The sequence below is a fragment of the Coffea eugenioides genome, chromosome 1 (assembly GCF_003713205.1).
Source record: "Coffea eugenioides isolate CCC68of chromosome 1, Ceug_1.0, whole genome shotgun sequence".
NCBI lineage: Eukaryota > Viridiplantae > Streptophyta > Magnoliopsida > Gentianales > Rubiaceae > Coffea > Coffea eugenioides.
Window position 1 is genome coordinate 46,781,703 of NC_040035.1, and position 24,392 is coordinate 46,806,094.

General features: G+C 39.5%; 3 protein-coding genes and 1 pseudogene across 6 annotated transcripts; all 4 read right to left on the bottom strand.

Moving 5' to 3' along the window:
* Positions 1-1,944: 1,944 nt before the first annotated feature.
* Positions 1,945-5,839, bottom strand: LOC113780149 (protein DEHYDRATION-INDUCED 19 homolog 7-like). 4 transcript variants are annotated; one of them, XM_027325970.1, is made up of 5 exons: positions 5,322-5,837; positions 5,006-5,208; positions 4,251-4,328; positions 3,750-3,991; positions 1,945-2,511 (listed from the first exon to the last, which is right to left on the bottom strand). In XM_027325970.1, the coding sequence occupies exons 1-5, from the start codon at positions 5,410-5,412 to the stop codon at positions 2,403-2,405; spliced, it is 723 nt and encodes a 240-aa protein (XP_027181771.1). In that variant the 5' UTR covers positions 5,413-5,837; the 3' UTR covers positions 1,945-2,402. The 4 variants fall into 4 exon arrangements, with proteins under 4 accessions (XP_027181771.1, XP_027181766.1, XP_027181775.1 ...); XM_027325965.1 differs by having other exon boundaries at positions 1,945-2,514; XM_027325974.1 differs by having other exon boundaries at positions 1,945-2,514; positions 5,006-5,187; positions 5,322-5,834.
* Positions 5,840-9,970: 4,131 nt separating this feature from the next.
* Positions 9,971-12,414, bottom strand: LOC113763238 (probable galacturonosyltransferase-like 7). The gene has a single exon (XM_027306994.1). It carries the CDS (start codon positions 11,702-11,704, stop codon positions 10,601-10,603), a length of 1,104 nt encoding a protein of 367 aa, XP_027162795.1. The 5' UTR covers positions 11,705-12,414; the 3' UTR covers positions 9,971-10,600.
* A 5,824-nt stretch (positions 12,415-18,238) lies between these two features.
* LOC113763533 lies at positions 18,239-19,228 on the bottom strand. Its single transcript, XM_027307369.1, has one exon. The coding sequence runs from the start codon at positions 18,984-18,986 to the stop codon at positions 18,504-18,506; it is 483 nt and encodes a 160-aa protein (XP_027163170.1). The 5' UTR covers positions 18,987-19,228; the 3' UTR covers positions 18,239-18,503.
* Positions 19,229-19,978: 750 nt separating this feature from the next.
* LOC113773798 lies at positions 19,979-22,684 on the bottom strand (annotated as a pseudogene).
* Between the last annotated feature and the right edge of the window lie 1,708 nt (positions 22,685-24,392).

The following is a 24,392-nucleotide window of genomic DNA, read 5'->3' on the forward strand; positions in this document are numbered from 1 at the left end:
ACAGTATTTATAGGGGAGGGACAATACACAATGATTAATGACTGGATCACTTGCCCTGAGATTCTAACACCACAAGTGGAGCAAGGCGCGTCCCAATCAATTTTTCATTTTAGCACGCACAGAGAACAAGAAAGCCTTCCTCGAGCCCAGCTCCCCCAGGCACAGTGTGTTTAAACCCTATGGAGCCCATTGAACAGGACTGTCAAAATGGACTTCAGGAGCATCAGGAGAGGCCCGTCCATTCATAATGGGCCGCACCCGGATGATGATGCAGGATTTGACGCGGTCCCTGTTAGTGGGTATAGTATTCCCGGGCCAGGATGAGGACATCCATGTAAAAAAGGGGAAAATTGCACAAATCGTCTCTTACATATTAGCGATGTGAAAATTTAGTTCTTGAGAACGAAAATGAGCATTTTTAGTCTGTTAAAAACAAAAAATGATCAATTTTAGTTCCTATTAGCTTTTCCGTATAAATTCTTGACGGACCCAGTCATGAAAACATCACTTGACCAACTTTTGAGGGACAAAAAAGGCAAGTCACTCATCTTTTTTTTTATATTTTTTTAAACAAAAAATTGAAAGACCAAATAAAAATTGGAAAAAAAAACCCCAGAAATCAAATAAAAAAAGAAAAGAAAACTACGAAGAAACTATACAAACCAAAAACCCGATAAAAAAAATCTGGCTACTCTGGAAAATGATAAAGGATAAAAAAACTAAAATAAAAATCATCAACCAAGTCCAAATTTTTGAATAAATGCTGCCTCTTCTGTCTAATGTGCCGTCAAAAATCAATGTTGAATTTGGTTGAAAATTGGATATTTGCTTCTTCCATTTGCTTTCCCTCTTCCTTCAGATTTTGTATAAGTGATTCTGAATGAAGGTTGTGATAAAGATGATAATTGATGAAGAAGCACGCCAAAGATTATTTAGTGAATGATGTATGTCAACACTAATGCCAGCAGCATCAGAACGTAGGCTATCCCCTAATCTATCGCAGTACCGTCGCTGCTGGTGGGAGCAGGAGCAGGGGCATTAGCCATGGCAGCGGCAGTGGGGAAAGCAGTGGCTAAAACGAGGCAAATGACAGCCACCAATGCAATTGAAGCCCTTGACACCACCTCCATTGTTGGGTTGGTTAGTTTTGTCTCCGAAAGAATATCGGTTTCCGTTCCTCTGCGATGCGAACAGAAGAATATTGGATTTCTTACGCCCGTTCCTCTCCGAACAACGGCTGCGCCTTTGGTTGTGGGAGGAGGAGGAGGAGCCGCAGCAGCAGGGTATGGGGGCAAGTCACTCATCTTAACCAAAATCTAAACTTATGGGATTTTTTCTTTGCTGATTTTTGTTGCCACCCCGAATTGTTTCGCTTCAGGGGCTCAAAGTCTTAGACTTTGGCAATAATCAGTTGTTCGGCGAGTTACCAAGCCAACTGGGTGAGTTGACTCGTCTTGAAATCCGTCCCAACCTCTTCACTAGTGTCAGTCCGCCGGTGCTCAGAAACTTGGCCTTCCAAGTAAGTTTGGTGGTTCTCCCATGGCAACTTCAAAGAAATTTAGGGATTTGAAGTGCTTTGAAGGAAGAAAGATACCGGTCCTCTACATTTTGGTCGAGATCTGAATGACTTGCCCTTTTTGTCCCTCAAAAGTTGGTCACGTGATGTTCTCATGACTGGGTCTGTCAAGAATTCACACGAAAAAGCTAACAGGGACCAAAATTGATCATTTTTTGCTTGTAAAAGACTAAAAATGCTCATTTTCATTCTCAGGGACTAAATTTTCACATCGCTAATATGTGGGAGATGATTTGTGCAATTTTCCCAAAAAAAAAATGTACCCTTCCTCTTCCAATTGTGGAGCAATCTAATATAATACCCCTTTCCCCCACCCACCCAAAAAAGGTTAAAAAATCAAGGCATTCTCAATTGTAAAACTGATTATCTGAAGAATATAGTGTTATAGATAAGTGAATCTGACAGTAAAGATATAAGCCTGCTTTCTGGGAATTCCATGTAGACAGATGAATTTACATTCATAAGTATCAGCTAACTACAAGGACGGACAACAATGTGCTACTAGGGACACCTTGAACTAAAAGAATTTGATCATCCAAGCTGCTCATATTACATAAATGACCGCTCACAACTCGACTAAAGTGTAACAGCACCTAGGACTCTTCACTGTTGCTCAACAACAGCGCTATCTAAAGAAGAGAAAGGCAAGGCCAGCTAGCCATAGCTCAAACAGATGGTGTTTGACTTATGACATGCATCAGCAGCTTCCTAATTCAAGCCTAATACTTTTTGTTATATCCATCATGACGTCAAAAAGATGCAGCTTCAGTCACAGGCTTCTAGGTTAACACTCGAGAAATGACAACCAGACATCCAATTCTCCTGCTCAGAGTTGGTCGCCCAAAATGGTGGAAACCAATAAGCCACGTATAAATTCACATCTCTGAGCCTTCTCTTCATCCTTGTCAGGAAGAGCAGACAAGTTGACATTTCCGCTGCTACAATTTGATAAAACAACGCCAATCATCAAAACTGTTTTAATAAGCAATGATATGTAGAAACACTGAGTACTTACCAGAAGAGAACTGGAACTTTGCTATTCTGAAGATTAACAAGCAGTCATACATGAAACTACTTATATCTCAAGCATGCTGTTTTTATCAATCATCTGGTGAGCTAGCCCTCTACAGTTATGCATCCATAGTGTTCACCAAAAAGTAAAAGAAAAACAAGAACGAAAGAAGGAAACAGCTTGAATTCACATCCTAACAATTTTCTGGCCTTGTTCTGAATTGCTTCTGATTCTTGAAAGCAGAATTAGAACCTAGAAGTAGATTTTCTGCTGCTTATGATTATCAGATCTTTGGCATCTAGAAAACCTAAAAGCAGGTTTTGAAAAGCAATTGAAAATAAAAAATGTATTTAGCTTTTTCAAAATCAAAAGATAAAATCAGTTGTTCAAAAAAATTGAAGCACTGAACCCCTATCGTCTGAATGAAAGAGATGACATTGCACAGTACAAGTGTGTTTGGATTACATATTATTTCCACCTGCACACTGACGTGCTTGTATCATCAACACATTTTTCAATCACCTTTTTATCTCACATACATCACATCAAAAAGGTGCTACAGTATTTTTCACAAATTTATCTCAAATAATTTACTCTCCAAACACTATGAAAAGTTTCAAGTCTACACCATCTTACCCCCAATATGTACCAGCCATATAGTATCTGAATACCCTTTATACATGTTATTCTATCCATAAAAAATTTCTCATGATATTTTCAGCACTTTGTATCAGGATCCTGCAAATTTGTTTCCGCTCCATCATTGCCCATTTAGTTCACAAGAAGCTAAAAGCACAGACACACGGGCAACACCCGTTTCTATAAGCAGATTCATCCTTATTGCTTTCATTTTTCAGCTTGCTGGATATGAATGTCAATAAAAAGTGAAATATTACCAAGCTACACCTGAAAACCTTCAATAAATAGTCAATGTTGTCAGGCCATCTTTATTTCCAAAACCTCATCAATATGCCTTTGAAAGAAGATATAGATTATCTTGATAAATAATGATCTAAAAACTCAATCCCAATGTTACAGTTCAAGAGAGATGAAAGCATAGGCTGTACAAGTCAACCAACCAGGTCCGAAGCAGAACCAATTAGAATAGATAAAATGAGGTAACGGATTTGAAAACTGAACAAAAAAACAATCTGGTCATACCTTTCTAAGTTACTATCAGGTGAATCGCTCCCTAATGAGCTTCCTTCAATCAGAGGTATAACTATTTCAGGTTGAGGATTGTAGAGAAACGGTAAAAGGAGAGAATCAGATTCTACAGCAGAAGAAGAACTGACGCGAGAACCCTTAGGAGGTGAGTGCAAATGTTCATCCCATAACTCCTTTTTCAAGGAAGAAAGGGCTGGATGAGATCCACCATTGCGGAATTTCTTTTTGCAAAGAATGTAAGACCAAGTCAAGGTGCACAAAAATTTAAACCACTAAAACATTATCGCCACAGAAAAATTCTTCACAACCTGCAAAAAGAAAAATCCAGCTAAACACAAACTGGACAAATCTTCAAAAAAACGAAAACATTCTTTAGCTGGAGTAATTCTTTACTAAATTACGATGACTGCGGAATTCTAAAAAAACGAAATTGCTGCAAGATAAATAAGGGAAACACTATAACCAACAGTAAGAAGAAGAAACTGTAAAGGATATCTTCAAGATAGTCTCGTGCTGAGTAATTAGATGTACAGCCATGTTCGTCTCCACCTTTGAAACACAAACTGGACAAATCTGTAAAAACAAAGTAACTCCATCAAAAGCATGATTAAAATCAGAATGCAAAGCAATACAAAGTGCATGCCAGTACATATGCCTGGATACACAAAAGACTTCAGATGCAACCTAACTGGATTGAGAGCAAAAAAACAGGCCATAAGGATTATGGACCTATCATCTATCCGAATCCTTTGCGTTGAAAAAGAAAATTTACCTGAAATTCCAGCATTCTTAACCCCAAATTCCCTACGCCAAACACCAGCACACCCCGCCCCCCAGCAAACCCAACAAAAAAAAAATGCTCAACACAAGCAGTATAGTAGGATTTGGAGCCCAATACAGAATAAACCCAACCAAAGACCCTGTTGATCACGTCACCAATGAGATTAACAACAACCTTCACTTGTATAAACAAAGATAAATCATCGAACTCGGAATGAGCAGATTATAAAAAAAAAATGAATCTTTTGAAAGATAGTAATGACAAAGGACTACAGAAGAGTCTTCCACAGTTTAGATTCCCAATTTTTAGTCTCTAGCAATGAAATTCAGTAGGTCAAACAAATAAATTCCCCTAAACTGAAATGTCTTTAAGCTGTGCGCTGGCGCGAACTTAACAACATTGTTACAATACTTTTTTCTACCCAAAAAATAAATTTAAAAAAATTGCAGAAAGGAAAGAGTGGAATTACTTGAGCTCTGGCCTCCTTGTGATGGACGACATCAACATGACAGTATAATTCTAGGACGTCAAAATCCTCGGAACAAAAGGGGCATGCCAATCCCAACTTTTCATCAGAGCCGGTGTCGTCATCATCGACGTCGTCATCGTACTCTTCAGCATCCTCCTCCTCTTCAACATCAATATAACTGTCTGCTCCAACATTAATAACCTCTAAAATAAAAAATCAATCAACTCAAACCCCCCTCCCCTACCCCTAAAAAATAATAATAATAATAAAGAAAGAGAGAAAGAAAAGTTTAAAATAAATGACTAATAATACTGACCAGGAGGAGGCAGACAAGCAGCAGTGCCCTTTTTTGAAGAAGAGGAGGAGGTGGAAATCCCAATTTCCCAATCCTGGTCGTGATCGGCCATCTAAGTTTTTGAGGAGGGTGCAAAAAATAAGCGGGTTTTTTGTTATTGCGATTATTAGTATGTACTATAGAAGGCGGGTACCCGGATTACTGGTAAGGAGGAGGAGGAGGAGGATGGGGCATCTCCCGGCTGGGCAGCCCGCCAAAGTCTCAATATGACGGGCTACCGGAGAAAAAAAAAACACTCTATCCTAGTGCTGCTGCTGCGACTGCTAGTCTACTACTGCCCTCCTTTGCCTTTTCAACAGAGACTGAGAGGAGGGACGGAGAGAGATTGCCGGAGAGCGAAGCCGAGGTCAATACAAGGGATGCACGCGCACACGATACAGGAGAATAACTTGGACTTTTCGTCGGGTGGTGGATCCGGGTCCTTTACCACACGGATTCTTGGCAGACACGGGTCCAATTCCAAAATTGGAGTTGATGGCGTCGCGTGCGTGTCATGGGCTCACTGCTCACACCATGGCTTCCCGCGTTTCATATTTATTAATGTGCTACCCGCTCGTCCTTCTGGTCATTTTTTAAAAAATAAGTTTTTTAAACATAATATTATAGTATAATTTAAATAATATTTTATTTATATAATATATCAAAATTTTTATAAATTTTTTTTTTCATATACACCATTACGATAAATTTTTTTAAAAATACCTCTATAACCAGTTAATCCAAATAGAACTGCTAAAGCAATCCTTGAAAAAAGTACTTGTGTGTCTCGACGTACTTAAACATGGGTTTGGTATTTTTTTTTTTTTAAATATTATTATTTATTATTTTAAAAATACCCTTTCAACATTTGTCATGAACGACTGACTACCCTAAGCTAATTTACGAGATCTTCTATATTGTTTGATTTCAGCAATTGGGCGATGGACAATTTGGAAGTAAATTCTCATTTTGAACCATCCGCATCGTCAGCTGATATTTCCGCATAATTTGGAAGAGCGTAGAATTAGGGTATATAAATATTCAATTAACTTGTTTCCAATTGTAAATGTCACTTTCCCTAGATTGTTTCCTCATTATCGCTGGTTCAATTTGTATCAGTACGTGGCTGGATGGTATTTCTCTTTCTTATTTACTAGCATTGCATGAATAAGTGAAGTTAACTAAGTCGTTCCCCAACTTATATTTAAAAAAAAAAAAAAAAAGGAAGGTTGTTCCCAAGTGTCTTTGGATATGAGATTTTAGTTTGAATGGAGTTCAAAATAGCAAATTAATTCTCCGTGCCAAAAGTTAATGAATTAACATAAAAAAGTGTTAAATTTGAACTTTTTTAGATATTCAAAGGTTTGGAATGTTTGATAAATGAAAATTTATTTGCTAAAGTTATTAAGTAGTGCTGAATTTGTGTTATTTTTTTCAGCACAATAATCCTAACTGAATGCTTAATTCTGATAAGAATCAATAGAATCACTTCAACTACCTTATCTACTATTGTTTGTTAATTATGTTCAAAATTCTTATATAATTAAACAATCTAATATTCTTCATCTAATGATTTTCTATTTTTCTTTTCTCCCTTTTAATGACTTTTACATCTTCTCCATACTTCTCATGTAATAAATTTCATATTTTATATTAATTTGATTTAAAAATAAATATTATCATTTTCATACCTAACAATTTTAAACTAATTAAATCATAGGTTCTATTTTTTTTTTTTGGATAAAAAGATATAAGGGTAAAATTGTCAAATTTAACTGATTAAGCATTCAATTATAAATGTTTATCAAACAGTATAAATAGATTTAGCATTAAAATTTAGACATTCGTATATTTCTTTTCAGTGCTTAAAATTCAGCAAATCAATTGTTTCAGTATTCAGATTCAGTTTTATCAAACGGAAAGGTTATATTATTCGTCTTTATAACAAGAGAATGTTCTATACATACATATTACACAAACCAAGATGGCGACACGATTTGTTATGTTCAACTCTTTCACAGATTTGAAGGGATTGATCCAAACGGTCGGTATGCAAACCTAAATACAGTGGTTTTTTTAAAAAATTTCAATTTGAGTATGTGGGCTCTTGACTATTGCACAGCCCAATGTAGATAGGAACAGACTGCGATGGATGGTTTGGGAGAGGGGAAATGAAAATGCTCCTGAAGAGGAAACCAAAGGTGCCAAAGAATCAAGAGGAGGTAGAAACAGTTTCTAACCTACTTTCGGCGATGGAAATGATGATGGTGAAGCAAGGACTCGCTTGAGAACTGTCTGTTTTCCTGGTCGAGTCTAATGCAATAGCTGAACTTGGGGAAAGGCTGCTTCAAGAATTGCGACGAAAGGGATTCTTGGGAAGGCCAGGTGGTTCTGTTGCTCTGTAGCATGAGCCTTCTTTAGATACAACAGCTTAGGCAGATTCAGTACAGACAGAAGTGCGTGGGGTGTGGGATTTACACATGAAGATGTCACCGGCTATGGAATGCACGTACGAGAGAGGTAGGAGATAAGTTTATTGTGTCACAAAGAGAGGTGCTTTTAGTTTTAGAGGGATAGCCCAATGTAAGTTGAGAGATGGGCGCGTTCGAAGTGCTCATGAGGTTCTCCAAACAATGCCTAAACTGCAAGCTGCATGCATGATGAAGTTTCTGCATATTTGGAAGTGGGGAAGTATGGCCGTTTCACGTCTGTAAATGTATTCCTCCTCCTCGTTTATTGCCAGCATTGTCAACGAATGCCTCATTTTTAGTGTTGTTGGCTAATACTTCCAGCTGTGAAGACTTGGAAAGGCGTTCGTCCCCTGGTATTTGTATTTGGGGGACTTGTGCAAATCTTATATAGTAGTAGTATATATATGTTGCTTCCCTTTTACGGCTTCACCTCGCATGCCAGAAGAAACGACGGTTCCGCCCCACCCCAAGTTTGTGGCAACTAACTAGTAGCATTCGCTTGTGTTGTTTGACGAACACATTTGACGTTGGAGCATCATTCACATGAATAACCTAACCTACTCCCGGGCTTCTTCTACGAGCAGTCCAGGCACCGCGCAGCACCACTTTCTTCTACAACGACAACAACAAAGCAGTGAAAGGCAATGGATTGGTCTTCTAATTGAATTAATTTCAATAGAATTGGGCAATAGCGATGTGTCAACCACCTAGTTAGTTTTCAACCATAACCTACACAGGGAGTGCAGATGAACCACCGGCACCCCAAAAACCAAAACCCAAAAAAAAAAGACGATCGATAATAGTGAGATATCCCACAATCCAGTCTCCGATCGATAATCCACAATCCAGTCTTTCAATCTACCGTCTATGCTATCCCAAATTTAATTATTAAGGAACAAAAAAAAAAAAAAAAAAAGAGCAAGCCCAGATGATGGCTGAATATTCCACTATAAAGTCAGTTTTGCATACATTATAGTAGTGTATAGTTTGTGCTTAAAAAAAACTTTAATAATCCAGATATATATATATATATATACACACATATATAGATATATCTATATATAGAGAGAGACACACACACACACAGTGACACAGAGAGGAGGAGCCGAAACTAATCTGAAATGTCAGTAATGGAAGAATGCAGGCAAATAAATTAGATGAGCGTGGTGATAACTATCGTTTCGACAAATCAAAAAAAAAAAAAAAAAAAAAAAAAAAAAAAAAAGGAATTAGAGGAGTGTTGTGTGGGTGTTAACGCAAATGGGCACGTGGGATTGGAGGGCAAAAGGTATGGGCCCCTTCCCCAATTCATTTCTTCGGAACGGAACAACTTCTACGCAACGTCGACAGGCAGGGCGGAGGACCACCACCCCCAAACTGCCCCCCTTTTTTTTATCATCAAACACGGATTGTCATGTGATGTCGTCTGTATGCAACCCAACAACGATTCATTTATTTAAACCAATTATTTGCCGTTACTCAAAAAAAAAAAATATATATATATATATATACTCTGCGTCTGCAGTCTGCACTACTGCCATACTACTGCTGCTGCATAATACTTGCTACTTATGAATCAATTAAGTATAAAATTTAAACCAAAATAAAGAGAAAAGAAATTGAAGGTATCGCCACCTATGCCCACACCACGAGAACGTCAAAGTAGACCTAAAAACTCACAACGTCACAAGCCATCCGCCGCTGCCACCAAAGCACACCGACACCCCCCGATGGGTACCCGCATCCACATCCATATCCACCATCCAATCCACCACGTCCACATATCCAAAATCCTTTCTTACCCGAAAGCCAAAAAAAAAAGAAAAAAGAAAAAAGAAAACCTCTCTCCTAATAACTCGCAATCCAGATTCTTCCAACGCACACTTACTTCACCATAACCGCCGGCGGGCACCCAATGCTTTGCCAGCCGTTGCTATTGCCGTTGCCCCCACCAGACCGCCCCAAGGCGCAGACTATCAGCTGCATCAAAATCCCTGCAGCAAATGGTAGTAGGAATACCGAATACAACGTACACCGGTGCCGCCTCCCTCCATCGCAACAACAAAAGTTAAACTCTCACAGAAAAAAAAAAAAAGAACAAAGGATCAATATCCACAGAGGATTGATCACTCAACTCACGCCACAATTTGTAACGAAAAATTCAAATTGAAGATCAGCAGCCGATAGCTGCAAATACACATAAATATTTATTATTGTTCCCTGAAGATAAACCAGAGTGAAGGGTAGTTATGACAAGTGCAAAGTAAAAGCAATCCGATCAAATCCCAACTAAAAAGATTTTCCGGTGAGTTACAGAGCTATGCATAATATATAATACTCCTACGTCTGTTTAGTACATATCAACACCATTAAATTGTCGCCATTCAACGCAAAAACCAATTCCAATTCGCCACCAGGTTGATTCTTTGGCGTACAAAAACTAAAAACATGAATTGAACCGAATATCCCTTTCCCTCCAATATTTTATTTTTATTTTTTTCACAAGGACAAAACTACCAGATGGAACTGGACGCCTCCCTTCAACGTATAATAATAGTCATCATCATACTAATACTGCGAGTTAATTATTATTTTTTTTTAAAAAAAAAAAAAGAGAAGAGGAATAAAATCAAACCAAAACCCAAAAAGAAAAAAAATATATGTAGGAGACGATAGTATAAAATAAAGATTGGAAAAAAAAATATAAGTGGAAAAAAACAGTTGAATCGAGGAATTTACCGGCGAGTACAAAAAGAAAACCAAAAAAATCTAAAAATATGGGGTTGGAATTCACGACGAATTTCCGAAGAGGTCGTACGGGGCCCACAGGGAGTCGAGCGGGCACGGCCGCTTGGAGTCGAGGCGCAGCCACGGCTTCCCGCTCCCGCTCCAGTGGAGAAGGCTGACAGGACCCGGATGGAGGTCCCGGCAGCTTCCCCTGACATTATCCCCGCCCAAGCCGTGCTGGTTCCACCTGTGCTCTATGGGCGCCACGTGTCCCGCAAACACCAGCAAGAATGGCGGCAGTGAACCCAGCTCGTAGATCCGATTCATCTTCTGGATCTCCATCCACCTCTCTATTTGTTTGGTGTACCCGAACCGCCTCCACTTGACCAGATCCATCACCATGACCCCCGTGTTGAAGTAACAGGGATTCCGGCGGGAGAACGTGTCCGAAAATCTCCTGTCCGACCAGAAAGCTGCGGTGAAGTACTTGTTGAAGTTGGCGTGGCAGTACTCCGGGGCTCCGATGGTCTTCGTCCCCAAGCTGGTGTACCAGAGCTTGGAAACATCATCGACCACGATGAGATCAGAGTCCAGGTAGATGACCCGCCGCACGCACGGCTCCAGAAGTTCTGCCAAATAGTTCCTGGCGTAGTTCAGAGGCTGCTCCAGGGCTTGCCGGACGGAGGTGGAGATCAGGCTCCGCACCCTCTGGGGATCGAAGTAATAAACCTTGAAATTCAACTGAGGGAAAGTGGAGCGGACTAGGCTTTCAAGGCCGGGCTCCGACACCAAGAAGTGGAAGAATATAGTCTGGGGACACATGGAGTGCTGCAAAATGGAATGCACGGCGGCAATTGATCCCCGGAGGTACTCGACGTCCAGGGTAATGGCTACGTGGACTAAAGAGGGATCGCAGACGCCAATCTCCCCCAATGTAGAATCAACATTGAAGGTGCAGGCGTCCGCATTGCGGTATTGAGGGGCTTTCCGGAAGGAGAAACGATCGGGAGAGGGAGGCGGAATCTGGGTGGTGGATAATCGGAGGTAGAAGTCGAGATGGGAGGATCTAATGGCTTCTGCGGGTTGGGAAGATTGCAGGGAGGGGGATAGAACTATCCACACCATGGCCGCGGAGAAAAAACCCGAGAATCTCATAATCCACAGCATCTTTAACCGGTTTCTTTTCTTTTTCTTGGATTTGAAACCCAAACGATCCAATAATCGAGAATACAGGGAAGAAAAGAGGAACGCTTCGGTTCCTCTTATGTCCGCCAGAGTTAACGACAGACGAAGATAAAGGGGGAAAAAAAAATTGTCCTCTGTTCTCACCGACAGCACAATAATTTCTTTCTTTTTTTTTTTTTTGGAGGGGGGAGTGGTGGTGGTTTAGGATAAGGTGATTTGGTTTACTTGCGGCAGTTGTTAGTTCCCCCTCTCTTATTTCTCTCTCAGAGTAACGTCAACGGGATTCAGTCGGCAGGAGGAGGATACCGTAGAACGCTCCGCCAGTCCAACGGAGAGAAATAGGCGAGAGGAACCCATAAACGAACACAACCAACGCCACCTAGGGCTGCCTGGCTGGCACTGAATTGCGCCGACGTGCTCCGCAGTTGTCTTCCCCCCTCTGCCACACTACTTGTAGTTGTCTCCCGTTGTGGCTTCTCTCTGCAGAACAGGGATTCTAGGGGAGCTTCATTTTCTTTTCTTTTCTTTTTTTTATTTGTTTTGGGTTTTCCCTCTTCTTTGGCAGGGAGAAGGGTGGAAAGCAAAGCACAAACTCACACGGGCAATTGAGGAACAATGCTGCTCCTAATAGAAGCCTAATTGGAGCCAGCGAGCGAGAGCGAGAGGTTTCTGTTGCAGTTGCTGTTTTTGAGTTTTTCCCTTTCCAATTTCATTTTGTCCACTTTATCTATCTTTTTTTTCAAAACTTTTTTTTTTTCTTTTTTTTGGCCTTTGCCACCGTACGAATCCACGACCCATCCGAAGGATTAGTAAGGATGAGATAACAAAATTTTTGAAAAAAAAAAATTCCACAACTCTCGATTCAGGCGAGTTATTTCCTCAACCTTTCCGTTTTTTTTTTTTTTTTTTTGCTTGCGCACGTTTTTCCATTAGGGAAAAAAAAGATTAATGGCATTAAAACCCCTTAACGTTGGTTGATTTGTTCTTTACTCCCTCTTGTTATTTTTTTAAGCGCTTAGCCCCTCCATCAATCAAAATCAAGTTTCACAATTAAATCACATCTAAACTTTTAAAATTGTCCTCATTTTCAACGTAACAAAACATTAATTTTCAATTTATTCTTATGATTTATGATCCTAATTTTGCTTTTCTCTCTCATAAATTTTGTAGGCAGATTCTCCCTACTGTTTTAAGGTTACCTTTATTTTTGTTATTTTGCTTTCCTTTTTCTTTTTTCTTTTCTTTCTCACTCTTATTTTCTTTTTATTTTTACCTTTTTTCATTATATCTTGCCACTTCTAACCTATTACATCACTGTAGAATAATTGATTAATTAATAACATTGAAAATTTATTTTTGTGTTTAAATATTTTTAATTACATATGGTTTGTAACACAAGTAACAAACTAACTACAACCCATGCCGAAACTAACATCAGTAATTGCGATTAATTGTTTGTATTTTCCTTCTTCTCTTTGTGCCCTTTTTTTTGGGCTTCTTGTTTCGTATGAGGACTTTTTTCCATAAGAAACTGTATCCTCATACTGTGAGAGTACAAAATATTTTAAAGAAACATACAAAACAAAAAAAAAAAATGTAATGTAGTATGAAGCAAATCCAAGAAAAGACCAGCCAGCCGATGGTTACCTTAAAAAAAAAACAAAATGAACAGCAATAACCAAGACCAGCTGCAAAGCAGCAGGTTGGAGATTGCCGATGACGGCATGATGCACTGAGGATGTTAGAACAACAGATTCATGCATTTCAAGGCAAAAGAAGTTTCTCAATTGTTTTACGAGGTCTATCGCACACATCACCTCATTGTCACGCTACACGTTAGGATTACAAACTAATCAAGCCGCCTGTGAACACTTGTAAGTTTGTTCGATCAAAATTTAATTCGACCTCAAGTCAATCAAGTTGAGGTCAAGTTCGAATTTGAGTATAAGGAAACTCAACTCATTAACTCATGTGCCACTCTTTTTTATTTTAATAGTGAGATTATATATATATCTAATATCTTATTATTTGTTAAGAAAAATTTACTATTTTATTCATTTTTTTATTTTTAAATTCGAGTAATCTCGAATTCAAACTCGACTTAATTCAATTTTGAAGTCAAACTCAAACTTTGTATCGAGAGCTCGTCGAGTTCAAGTTTGGTGAAATCGAGTCAAGACTCAACTTGATTCGATCAAAGCTTTACTCGATTCAATTCATCTGCAACTCTATTCGGCATCTTTACAGTTGGAGTATTTTATGTTGGCAGCCCACGCCTCGGTCTCACATCATCTTCCTGTTTGATGGCTAGTTTTATGTTTTACCAGGACAAGCTCATGAAGTCATTTGTTGTTGTCTTAATACATTTTTCTCGAGAAAAAAAAGGAGGGAAATGAGAAAAAAAAAATACTAAAGGTAAACCATCATATGTTGCTGGTTAAAAATGCTTATCCGTACGAATAAGTACGGGTCCAGTTTGGCCAAGCCCAAACAAATAGAGCCAGCCACCTCGAGGATTTCACTCTGCTCTGATAAGTTGAATGTTTTATGTTAAGCATAATCAGGATCTATCCCTTTTTTTTTAACCTCATTCCCCTTTACTAGCTGCAATACCCTCCATCTTGCCCTATTTAGGTTCAAAGAAAAAAGAAAAGAAAATCATCCTACACTTAAATTCTTGCCCCTTGCAAAGCCAAATCAATCTGTTAAACTCCTAAACCCATCAACACGCCACAACTCCACAAAGCTTCATTCATATCCTCCAAGAACAAGTTTTTATATTCAAAGTTGATTGTTATTTCCGAATATGGAAACGTTTAGCACTTGAAAGTATGACTTACCTTCGAAAACAATGAATACCATTTGATATCATGTATAGAAGGATAGATGATAAAGAATATGCGAAGAAAACAAAAGCCTTGCTAGTAATCTTAAGAGAATAGTATGCTTCTGCCTCGCCATAACTTCCAATATTATTCATGTTTGAATCCTCTTACACGTTGTTGATCGTACCAATTCTTAACAAATACATATAGGAGAGGATCGATATGACACCAATCCAAGAATATTCTGTTTGTATATTCAATATTCCTCAATGTTCATAGCCGCCCTTTCATGATGTTTACTCAAAATACAAGATCAAAAGTACGTTATGTGTCATTACCATCCAAAAATATAAATCAGTTGGATTTAGATTCATTCAAATTAGTAACGCAAACCTTTGAAATATTATTTGAAACGCAAAAGTTGGATAGAGTGTTATTTGAAATATTATTAGTAACGCAAAAGTTGGATAGAGTGTTATTTGAAATATTATTTGGAATAATTACTGTAGCACTTTTTGTGATGTAATGTATGTGAGACAAAAAGTTGATTGGAAATAGAAAAAGGTGAGTTAGGAAATGTATTTATGATGCAAGCGAAATATTATTTGGAATAATATTATTGGTATCCAAACAAAGCTCTTGTTTGTGCTTGTAAATCGCTAAATCTTCTAAAAACTACAGGTTCCATTTTTGGGTGGGATACTTGAAGGGCAATTAGGATTGTTTGTCAGAGTATTTAAAGAGAAACGAGCAACTAACCACTTCATTTTATTAGATGGTACCAGATCAACTGTCATCCCTAGAGAAAATCAATCCGTTTTGCTTCTATGAGGATAAGGGATCAAACTCATCAATAATGGAGATTAAAAATGCACTCAGCCCTTGTTCCTTTAATCCTTCCTATCGATCGACTAAAAGCCGAAAGAAAGGTAAGTAAAAGAAGTGCAGGAAGACTAAGGAGGTGATGCGTTCGACTGGGTCCTGAAAATCTATTGATGCCAGCTGTCCTAGTTTGTCATTTTATGATGCAGTGGTCTGGTCTCTGAAAAGATGTTGGAAGCCACCACCAACCAATGAAGGGCCTTGGCCCTGCCTCCTGCCTGTTCCGCCCGATACATATATACATGTATATATATATATATATATATATATACACGCGCGCGCCCCCACACACACACACACCTGCATATGGCAGTAATGGTACTACAACTACAGCTGAGCTAGCATGCGCATGCTTGCTGAGTCGAGTACAGAGTGAGCGGAGGACAATTTCCCCCACAACCCAAAACCAAAGTCGATCCCCGTCCCGAAACATCAGAAATGGGCTTTTGTTGGTTTCTTGAACATTTGACTCCTGATCCTGTAGGTTGTAAGCTGGCTGGCACTCATCACTATCTGCAACTAGAGGTAAAAGCAGATATTAATTAGTAGTATATCGATGTTGTCATTTCATTTTTTTTTTTTTCCTTTTTCTGAAGAATGCATCAATGCCATTCAGCCATGATATGTGGGTCTATGTTTATCATTTTAGCCAATTCTTGATATTTTTAAGTTCGTCGGAAAATTTTTAAGTTTCTCTCCCAACCTCCTCCTCCTAAATCTACGAACTTGGACTGGGAACAAAAGTATCTAGTGACTCGGTAACAATCTTACAAATGCTTGCATGGAGTCGTGACAAGAGATTGTGCCAATTTAAAAGATGAATACAGTAATCCGTCGATCATTCTTGATTTTGACCAATTTCAGTCGTTTTAGAAGGCCTAATTACGTTTACCTCACTTCATGTTTTGGCTGTAAAAGTTTCACCCTGTATAACGGCATCTATGCTGCACGAATTCACATAGATTGGACCTATTTTTTTTCTCCATCTTTACAAGGTAAAAGGAGACTTGAAAGTCAAATCAAGAAGCTCGCAATCACTTAGCTTATGTCCATATTAGTTAAGTTGGGTTTTAGGGACATTAACTAATGAGGTTTCAAGAGGTATGAAGAAGGGAATCAATTCCTATCAATTTTTGAAAATTTTTTATCGAGTTCTTGACTACTAGCCGATGAACATTCCTAGCTACAGGTCACTGTGTCATCTCACAATCAAGGAGAAATGTAGTGGCGGCAATGTGATTTACCTAAAATTCATGAGAAAAGGGTACAATAGTAACTTAAACTTAGCCTTAAAAAAAAAAAGTTCAATTTAGCCTTTGGCAGTGGATTTTAGTCATATGAGAACAGTTCGTGAAGCTGTCAACAAAGGACCGGATGCAACAGAGGTAATACCGAAACACACGGAAACTAGGCCCATGATTGAACACAGAAGACAACAATCCAGCAATCCTGCAGAGACAAACTTCCCATGTCGGCCCATAGGGGTGAATTGTGACTTGATCTTTGGCTCAGTAAACGTATGTATGTATATATGTATGCGTATGTATATTATAAGTGAGAATCTTAAATTCAGAATCTTTTACTTATAATTTCTCCCATTTTACCACCTAACCTATCCTTCTGTCCAGCCTCTTGGAATTCCCCTCCCCAAGTATAAAATTTCGAAATTTTTATATGAATAGAAGTTTATGATATTCTACTTCTCTTTCTAAAGCCAATTATCTTATTCTTCTCACTAAAAATGTCCTCAACTCTTCTTTCCCAACTGGGAGGAGAGGTCTTATAGCCTAATGTTCGGATTTAGGGTGGGCCGTGGCTAGGTGGATTTTAACGAGTAACATGTTGGTACCACGTTCAACTTTAAGTTGCCGCTGTAACTTGGCTGCTCACATGTAGAAATCGGAAAAGGATGGCAAAGCATTGAGATTCATTTATTGCACTCCAGTTTAATGGAAAAACAGATATATTTCGAGAAGTCGGCAATATTGAATCACATGCAAACCCAAAAAACTTACCTTCTTTTAACTTTATAAGGGTAATTGTATAACACGTTTTTTTAACTGTTTGCATAATCATAGTCTGTTATTTTTACTTTTCACCATTTAATGGACTGAGTTCGATCCATGTGAAAATTTTTTGGACATCAGCTCTATTTTTTTCCTCCCTAAAAATCTATATATTTTCTTTGCTCTTCAAATGATTTAATTTCGTTGTTGATTTCTAGACACATTTCGATTTTTCTATTGTTTAAACAAGGCAGTGATTGGATTTCCTACTTGATCTCTGATTATTAGTGTAAAGAGTTGAAAAAAAATTGGGTCGATTAGCCAAATAAGAACCTAATTAACCATGCAAACACATTTTTCAGCTACCCTTTTATTTCATATACATCATATCAAAAAAGTGGTACAGTAGTATTTTTATTCAAAAAATTATCCCAAATAATTATTATTCAAACACGCCATTTTGACTTCAGCAAAATAGAGTATTGGAACTAAATTGGTGTTTTGCTCTACACCACATTCCTCTAGAGCCTAGAGTCCAGACCAACAACGGTGATTACCCTAATTTGATTAAGCTTACATAAGCCCATGTACAATTTTGCGCATCAAGCAAGAACCAATTTTATGAAGCCGACTCCCTAACCAAGTAAAATTGAAGTTTCACCGGCCCCCGCCCGGCCGAGAAAAGAAAGAAAAACGGAAATAAAAAGTTGCGGGAATGTGCGGTGGGCGCTCAATTAGTGGAATTTAAACTTTGGTCCGTCAATAGCATTCGCTCCGGAGTATTAGAACAGTAGCATGGATGATCCATTTTCAATCTTGTCAATGAGCTTAAGCTAATCCTTTTGGGTGCCAATCAAATGGCTGGCACGTTGATTTTCACACGAAAACTACAAACTACAAAGCAGACTTAAATTTATTACGACCAAAGTATTCATTTGACTGTAACAGTTACTACAGCTTACCAGAGGTAAAATTGATTGATTGGCGTAGTGGGCAAACAAAAATTGCTACTAATCGGTGGGGTGTGTGTGGAGTATTATTAAAGGGATGGAATTTATTGGTAGTCTCTCAGCATTCAGTTACCGTAGGAAGAGTGGGAATTTTGCGGCGTGCGACTGCGACTGCGACGCCGGGATTCACCAATTGGTGGCCCTGAGCCATCACCAAAGACTTGTAGATCTCGACGATCATCTTCTCGTCGTACTCTTTGAGCGGGCGCAACCCAAACCCGCTGATGCCCTCCCCAGGATAGCCGGCCACCCCGCTGTTGACGAACCGGCTGCTGGCCAGCTTGGTCATCAGATTAACGTACGCATCCCGAAGTCCCAGGATAAATTTCTTGGGCGAGAATCTTAATCTCAGTTTCAGCTTCAGCCTGGGAGTCAACCTTATCCTCCAGAAGCGCCTCCTCCGGCTTGACCCGTTTTCCGCCCCCAACTCCACCACCCTTCTCTTCCTCCGTCGACTACCGCTCCCATCTAGTTTCTCGTATCCTTTCCTCATCCAGTAACCCTTTACGCCCTTGTAAGCAGTGGCTGTTACCCCTTCCATTTTAGTATAGTAGTACTACTGGCTACGTGCTTGTGCTTGTGCTTGTTTTCCTATATATAAAATTACCAACCAAGAGGAAAAAAAAAAAAACGAAAACAAGAACAAGAGATGCTTTGTGGGGGTATGTACACGTGAAATGAAGGGGAAGGGATTATTAAATGCCGGCCTGGAGTGCGGAAGCTGAATTATTATTCATGAGGATGGAAAGTAGGAGCGGTGGTGGTTCTGGAGAAGAAATGTAACGTGGGATGAGCGAGGTGGTGGGTGGGTTTTTATAAATTAGGATTAATTACATTTACCTCACAGAGGTTTAGCCAAATTACAATTCAAACCTTGAGGTTTGACCATATTACAGCCACCCCCTTGCAAATGGTGGCGTGTAGGGCCAACAAACGGAATTACTATAATGACGGTAATACCTTTCACTACAAAAATGGCATTAAAAAAAGTGTAAATTATTCAATTGGCCCTTGAACTCTTTGTCTAGGTAAAAAGAAGCCCCTCATCTATTTTTTGCTGACTTTAAGCCCTCGAATTTGTAAAATTGAACACCCGTGACCCTTTTAGCCAGTTTCTCCGGTTTTGCAACCGGAAGGCCAATTCACACGAATGCCAGCGTGTTTCTTCAAAGGGTATTTTTGTCCGCATCTTCTAAACAAAAATGGAACAACTCCTCCACCTTCTTCCCTCCATTTCTGCAAAACCCTCGTTGCCGCCGCTTTCTCTCTTCTCATTCTCTGCAGGAAAGTGATACCACCACTCTCAGGAATCTCCCCACTAGCAGAATCATAGCTATTCCTTCGACTGCCCAATTCTCCCCCACTCTGGACACTAGTCCTATCAAAATTAGACGCTAAAACACTATTCTCATCCAAACCTTCCAGTGGAGATGCCATTGCAGCCGCTATTCTCGGCGAGACCACCATAGTTGTCTACGGCGAGACCACCATATCCATAAGCGCAGGGAGTAGGAGCGAGTTCAAGTGAAGAGATCACACAGCAATTGCAAGCCCCAAACTCGGATTATATGCTGCAGACTCGATATATGATCCCCTGTAGGCACCCCGGATAGGCACCCGCTATACGGTGCATGTGACTTGTTGGCAGCCTCCAAGGCTTCTATCCTCATAAGGGCCTCACTTTCTTCCAACTCTCCCTAAAACCCATTGCTTAAATTTTTAAAATTCCCATCAAGTTCGGATTCTTTTGAATAACCATTGCACAAATTTGCCTGTTTTCGGGAAGTATCAAAAGATAGCCCAGTGCTATGGGGTTCGAGGAGGAGGGGAGATTCTTTATCCAACAGATCACAGGGGCCAAATGGGTTGGTTAAGAATTCCGGCAATGGCTTAAAGGGGAGGGGAGATTTTGAAAAGTTTTGATTTGGGTGGTCGGAGGTGATGAGGATTTAGAGAGAGGAAGAATCCCGGAGTTCTTGGAAGAACTGGCGGCAGTGGCCACAAGGGGCAGCGGAGACGGCTAGAGCAATGAGGCGAGGGCAGCCATGGACGGCGAGGTTGTTGCAGAGGAACTACTCTGCGTGGGCAGATTGATGTAAGGGGAGACCAGGGAACTCGAGATCGACGCCTATAAAAACGCGGCTGTTGGAGCCGAGGCCGACGGCCCTGACGGAGAATTTGGAGATGGGAGGACGAGCAAGGGACTGGGCTGGTTGAACCAAGGTGGGGAGGAGGTGGAGGAGTTGTTCCCTTTTTGCTTAGAAGATGCGGACAACAATGTCCTTTGAAGAAGCACACTGGCATTCGTGTGAATTGACCTTCCGGTTGCAAAACCGGAGAAACTGTCTAAAAGGGTCACGGGTGTCCAATTTTACAAGTTCGAGGGCTTAAAGTCAGCAAAAAATAGATGAGGGGCTTATTTTTACCTAGACAAAGAGTTTAAGGGCCAATTGGATAATTTGTCCTTAAAAAAATGGAATGTGAGCTGCAATTCTTTGTCACCGACGAGTACCGCTAGTTCCTCCTTTTCAGCGACGTTCAATTGGGCACTAGTCCAGTCATTTCATTCGCTCCTACTTCTTTTTTTTTTTTTTTTATTAACGTAACGGCACATCTAGTCTAATCTAACCTATTGCTACTACTACTAGAGGAGTCTATTCTAAGGGGTGGCCTAATTGAATCGAAAAAATCTAATAGGGACTGAACTATCATCAGACCAGACGGATGTACTTTGTACCCTTATGAATTTAGAACAAATCTCATATAGAAACATATTGATGAAAATCAAGGTTTAAACCCTTGACCTCCCACCTCACAATTAATGTGGTGGTCAACTCCTCATGAGGGAGATGGTTCATTTCATTCGCTTCTAACTTGCCAAAAGAAAATATCAACCCTCCTGCCAGCTTCATTTTTGTTCCGCTTGGACGAAATTACCACATCATATTAGTTGGTTGGAGAAATTCTCTGAAAAGTAGGCATATATTGGACTGTAAAAAAGACTACATGTAAGATGAAGTTGTAAAGCTAGACATTTTAGCAAACATATGATGGCCATTATCAAAATGAACTTTTTCTTCCAAATTTATTTGAATTCAACTTTCATCCTTAGTCCTTTAACTTTATTAAAAACCTCAAGGCTCCAGCCACTTCCATTTCTTTACAAACATGATTAACCTCCACCACAATCCTTCACCTTAAGCAAAAGAAAATTCTAGCACCTCTCACAATCATTAAAATATTTCATCAATCATTATCTTCAACCACTCAAATTCTAAAATTTCAAAAAGAAAATAACAAACAAAAAAAGAAAAGAAAGGAAAGATATTAGATAACACGAAAAGAAGAAAGAGGAAAAAAAGTGTCGAGAGGAGATAGGGAGTCGGAGGCGTCGCCATTAGAGCTTGCCACCATCAAGCAAATTTCACCTATAGCTTTGTATGCTTTTCCCTTAAAAACCAAAAAAAAAAAAAAGAAAACAAAATATCATAAGAGGGGATGAAGAGGGGCTAGCATAGGTTTTGAGGGTAATGTAGGACTTTCATTAAAAATATCATGTTGACTCATTATCCATTTAACGGTCAACCCTGATAAAGTAACGGTAAGGGGCCATTTGTTATAGGTTTTTCCAATTGAAGGACCTTCTTGTAATATGGCTAGATCTCAGGGTAAATATAATATGTAGTTTGATTAAACTAGAAGATAGGTTATAAATCAGTACTCCCACTAAATTTGATATTATTAGGCGAGTCGTAGTATATGTAATGCTTAGAAGGGTGAGTCAGGGACTGAGGGAATTGTGGCATTGGACTGAGCCACATTTTCCTATCATAAATGTGAGATGCGTTTTCTGGTTGATATTTTAATAAGAGCAAGATGAATGCGCAGTGTTGCACTATCAATATATATATATATATAGATATATATATGCGGTGATTAAGAGAATGAAGACCGTTCGATTGGAGGACCTTTTGGCTTGATGGAATTGGGACCCACGAACTCCGCCGATCGATGAGCAGGAGTGACGTGGGTGGGCCTATATTATTGTTAGTTGTCGACCAAAGGCGTGGGGCATGCGATCAGTTTGCCGGAGGGGAATAGTTCACGCGCGAACCGGTGAAGCGATTAATTTATCTATGCAGGGGAACGCAAGACAGAAACGGCGTCGGTTCCTGAAGGTGTTGACTTTTCACAGCAGTTTGCAGCCTCCAGCAGTCCTGCTGCGGCTGGGTAGTCCATCCCCGTTACGCTACGCTAGCGAATGGGATGGGGTAGTAATTACTACTAATTAGTTAATAATAATGGTTGATTTGACTGATCAATCGATTACGTAAATCCTTGCAACAGTGGATCAAGTGCCATGCACGTGTACATGTCCTCGGTTGCGTTTATCATGTACCGTTCCGCGTTGGTTGCTAACTTTTTTTTTATTATTTTATTTATCAGCAACTATACATTACGTAACTTACCTTATCTTAATTTAGGGAGTTTAAGGAGGCTAGTGTTAGGAGTTAGTGGGTATACAGACCCAACTAAATCAAAGGAGTGTTATGACACTACTCTTTATATTTTTTTTTTTTTTTTTTTGATGCAAGTGAGATTTGAATCCTCACCTCGCTTAGAAGAATTGAAAAGCGACATCATCTTAGTATAATTGTGTCGTGTAAAGCCGGTCCGGTCGGGGGCAAAAATGAAAAAAGAAGAAAAAAAATGGTAAAAACCTGCTAGGCTAGACATGACATGTTTGGTTGGTGAAAGCAACAAATTTGGCTCTTCATGAGATGCAGGCAACGGACCAACGAAAATGGAATATGCCAGCCACGAATAAGTTTTAATTTATTACCTTGTCATTATTATAAAAGGCATAAAATGGGATTATGAACTTACGACCATGATCATCCACGCAACTCCAGCGTCCGTCCGCTGTAGTCAGCAGAAGATTTTTACCTGAATGACTCCGAAATGGCATCTGCAGAATCATGTCAAGCTTCATTCCTTGACTAACACGGTTTAAAGCATTTGGTCGGGAGGGATGACTTCTTAAATACTAGTTAAAAGTCCCCCCCGAGAACATCAGGATGAGGGTTCACGCTCCGTGGTGCAGATACATCAGGATGTTTAGGTTTATTATCTCTCTTAAAAATTTTAGATGGTGTAGTAATGCACTTGTCTAATTTGAAACGGCCAACCTTTATTTTTTCAGACGGCGTTGTTAGGCTTTTCTTTTCCCCTATAACTTAGGAGTGAGATCGATTTTGGCGTTTGAGAAAAAAAAAATACTAAAAGGTTTCATACCGTAATTATTTTAGTTTGCTTAGAGTTAAGTTGCTTAACTGATTAGATTATTGGCGCTGCTTGTTAGACGGGCCAAATTCTTGCCGCCAGTGGGATGAAATGTTACATTTCTTCTTAATAAGAGCCGCAGAAAAAGACAAATAAAGACATGATGACAACCGGATCCAGCTAAAAGGCTAAAAATTCCATCCTCTGGCTCTGAGAGAGAGAGAGAGCTAGAAGCGTGTTTGCCATCAAGATGGATGGAGAGACAGCAACGTCATCATGCCCAACCAGATGGTAAAAGAAAATGCGAACCGGTATTGCTGCTCGAGTCGATATATGCAGTTCTTATCCTCGAGATGATCTGTTTGGGCGGATGAGTGGACATTAGAGGTTCGATGATTCCAACTTTGGTCCACAGGATCCATGCCATTGATAGCGACCAAATGTTTAATGATGATGATACTCACACCTCTTGTTCGTTTAATCGGAACCAATTAATGGTGAGTTGAGGGGTAAGTATTCCCGTTTAGATTGAATTTTTTTGTATTAAATTTTGCTTTTTATCTTTCCCCACTTTTGAAGTCATATGGCATCGGATCATTTTACTTCAACACTTTTGTTGTACTCCGTACTTATTGACTAAAGCAACAATCATACATATATTACT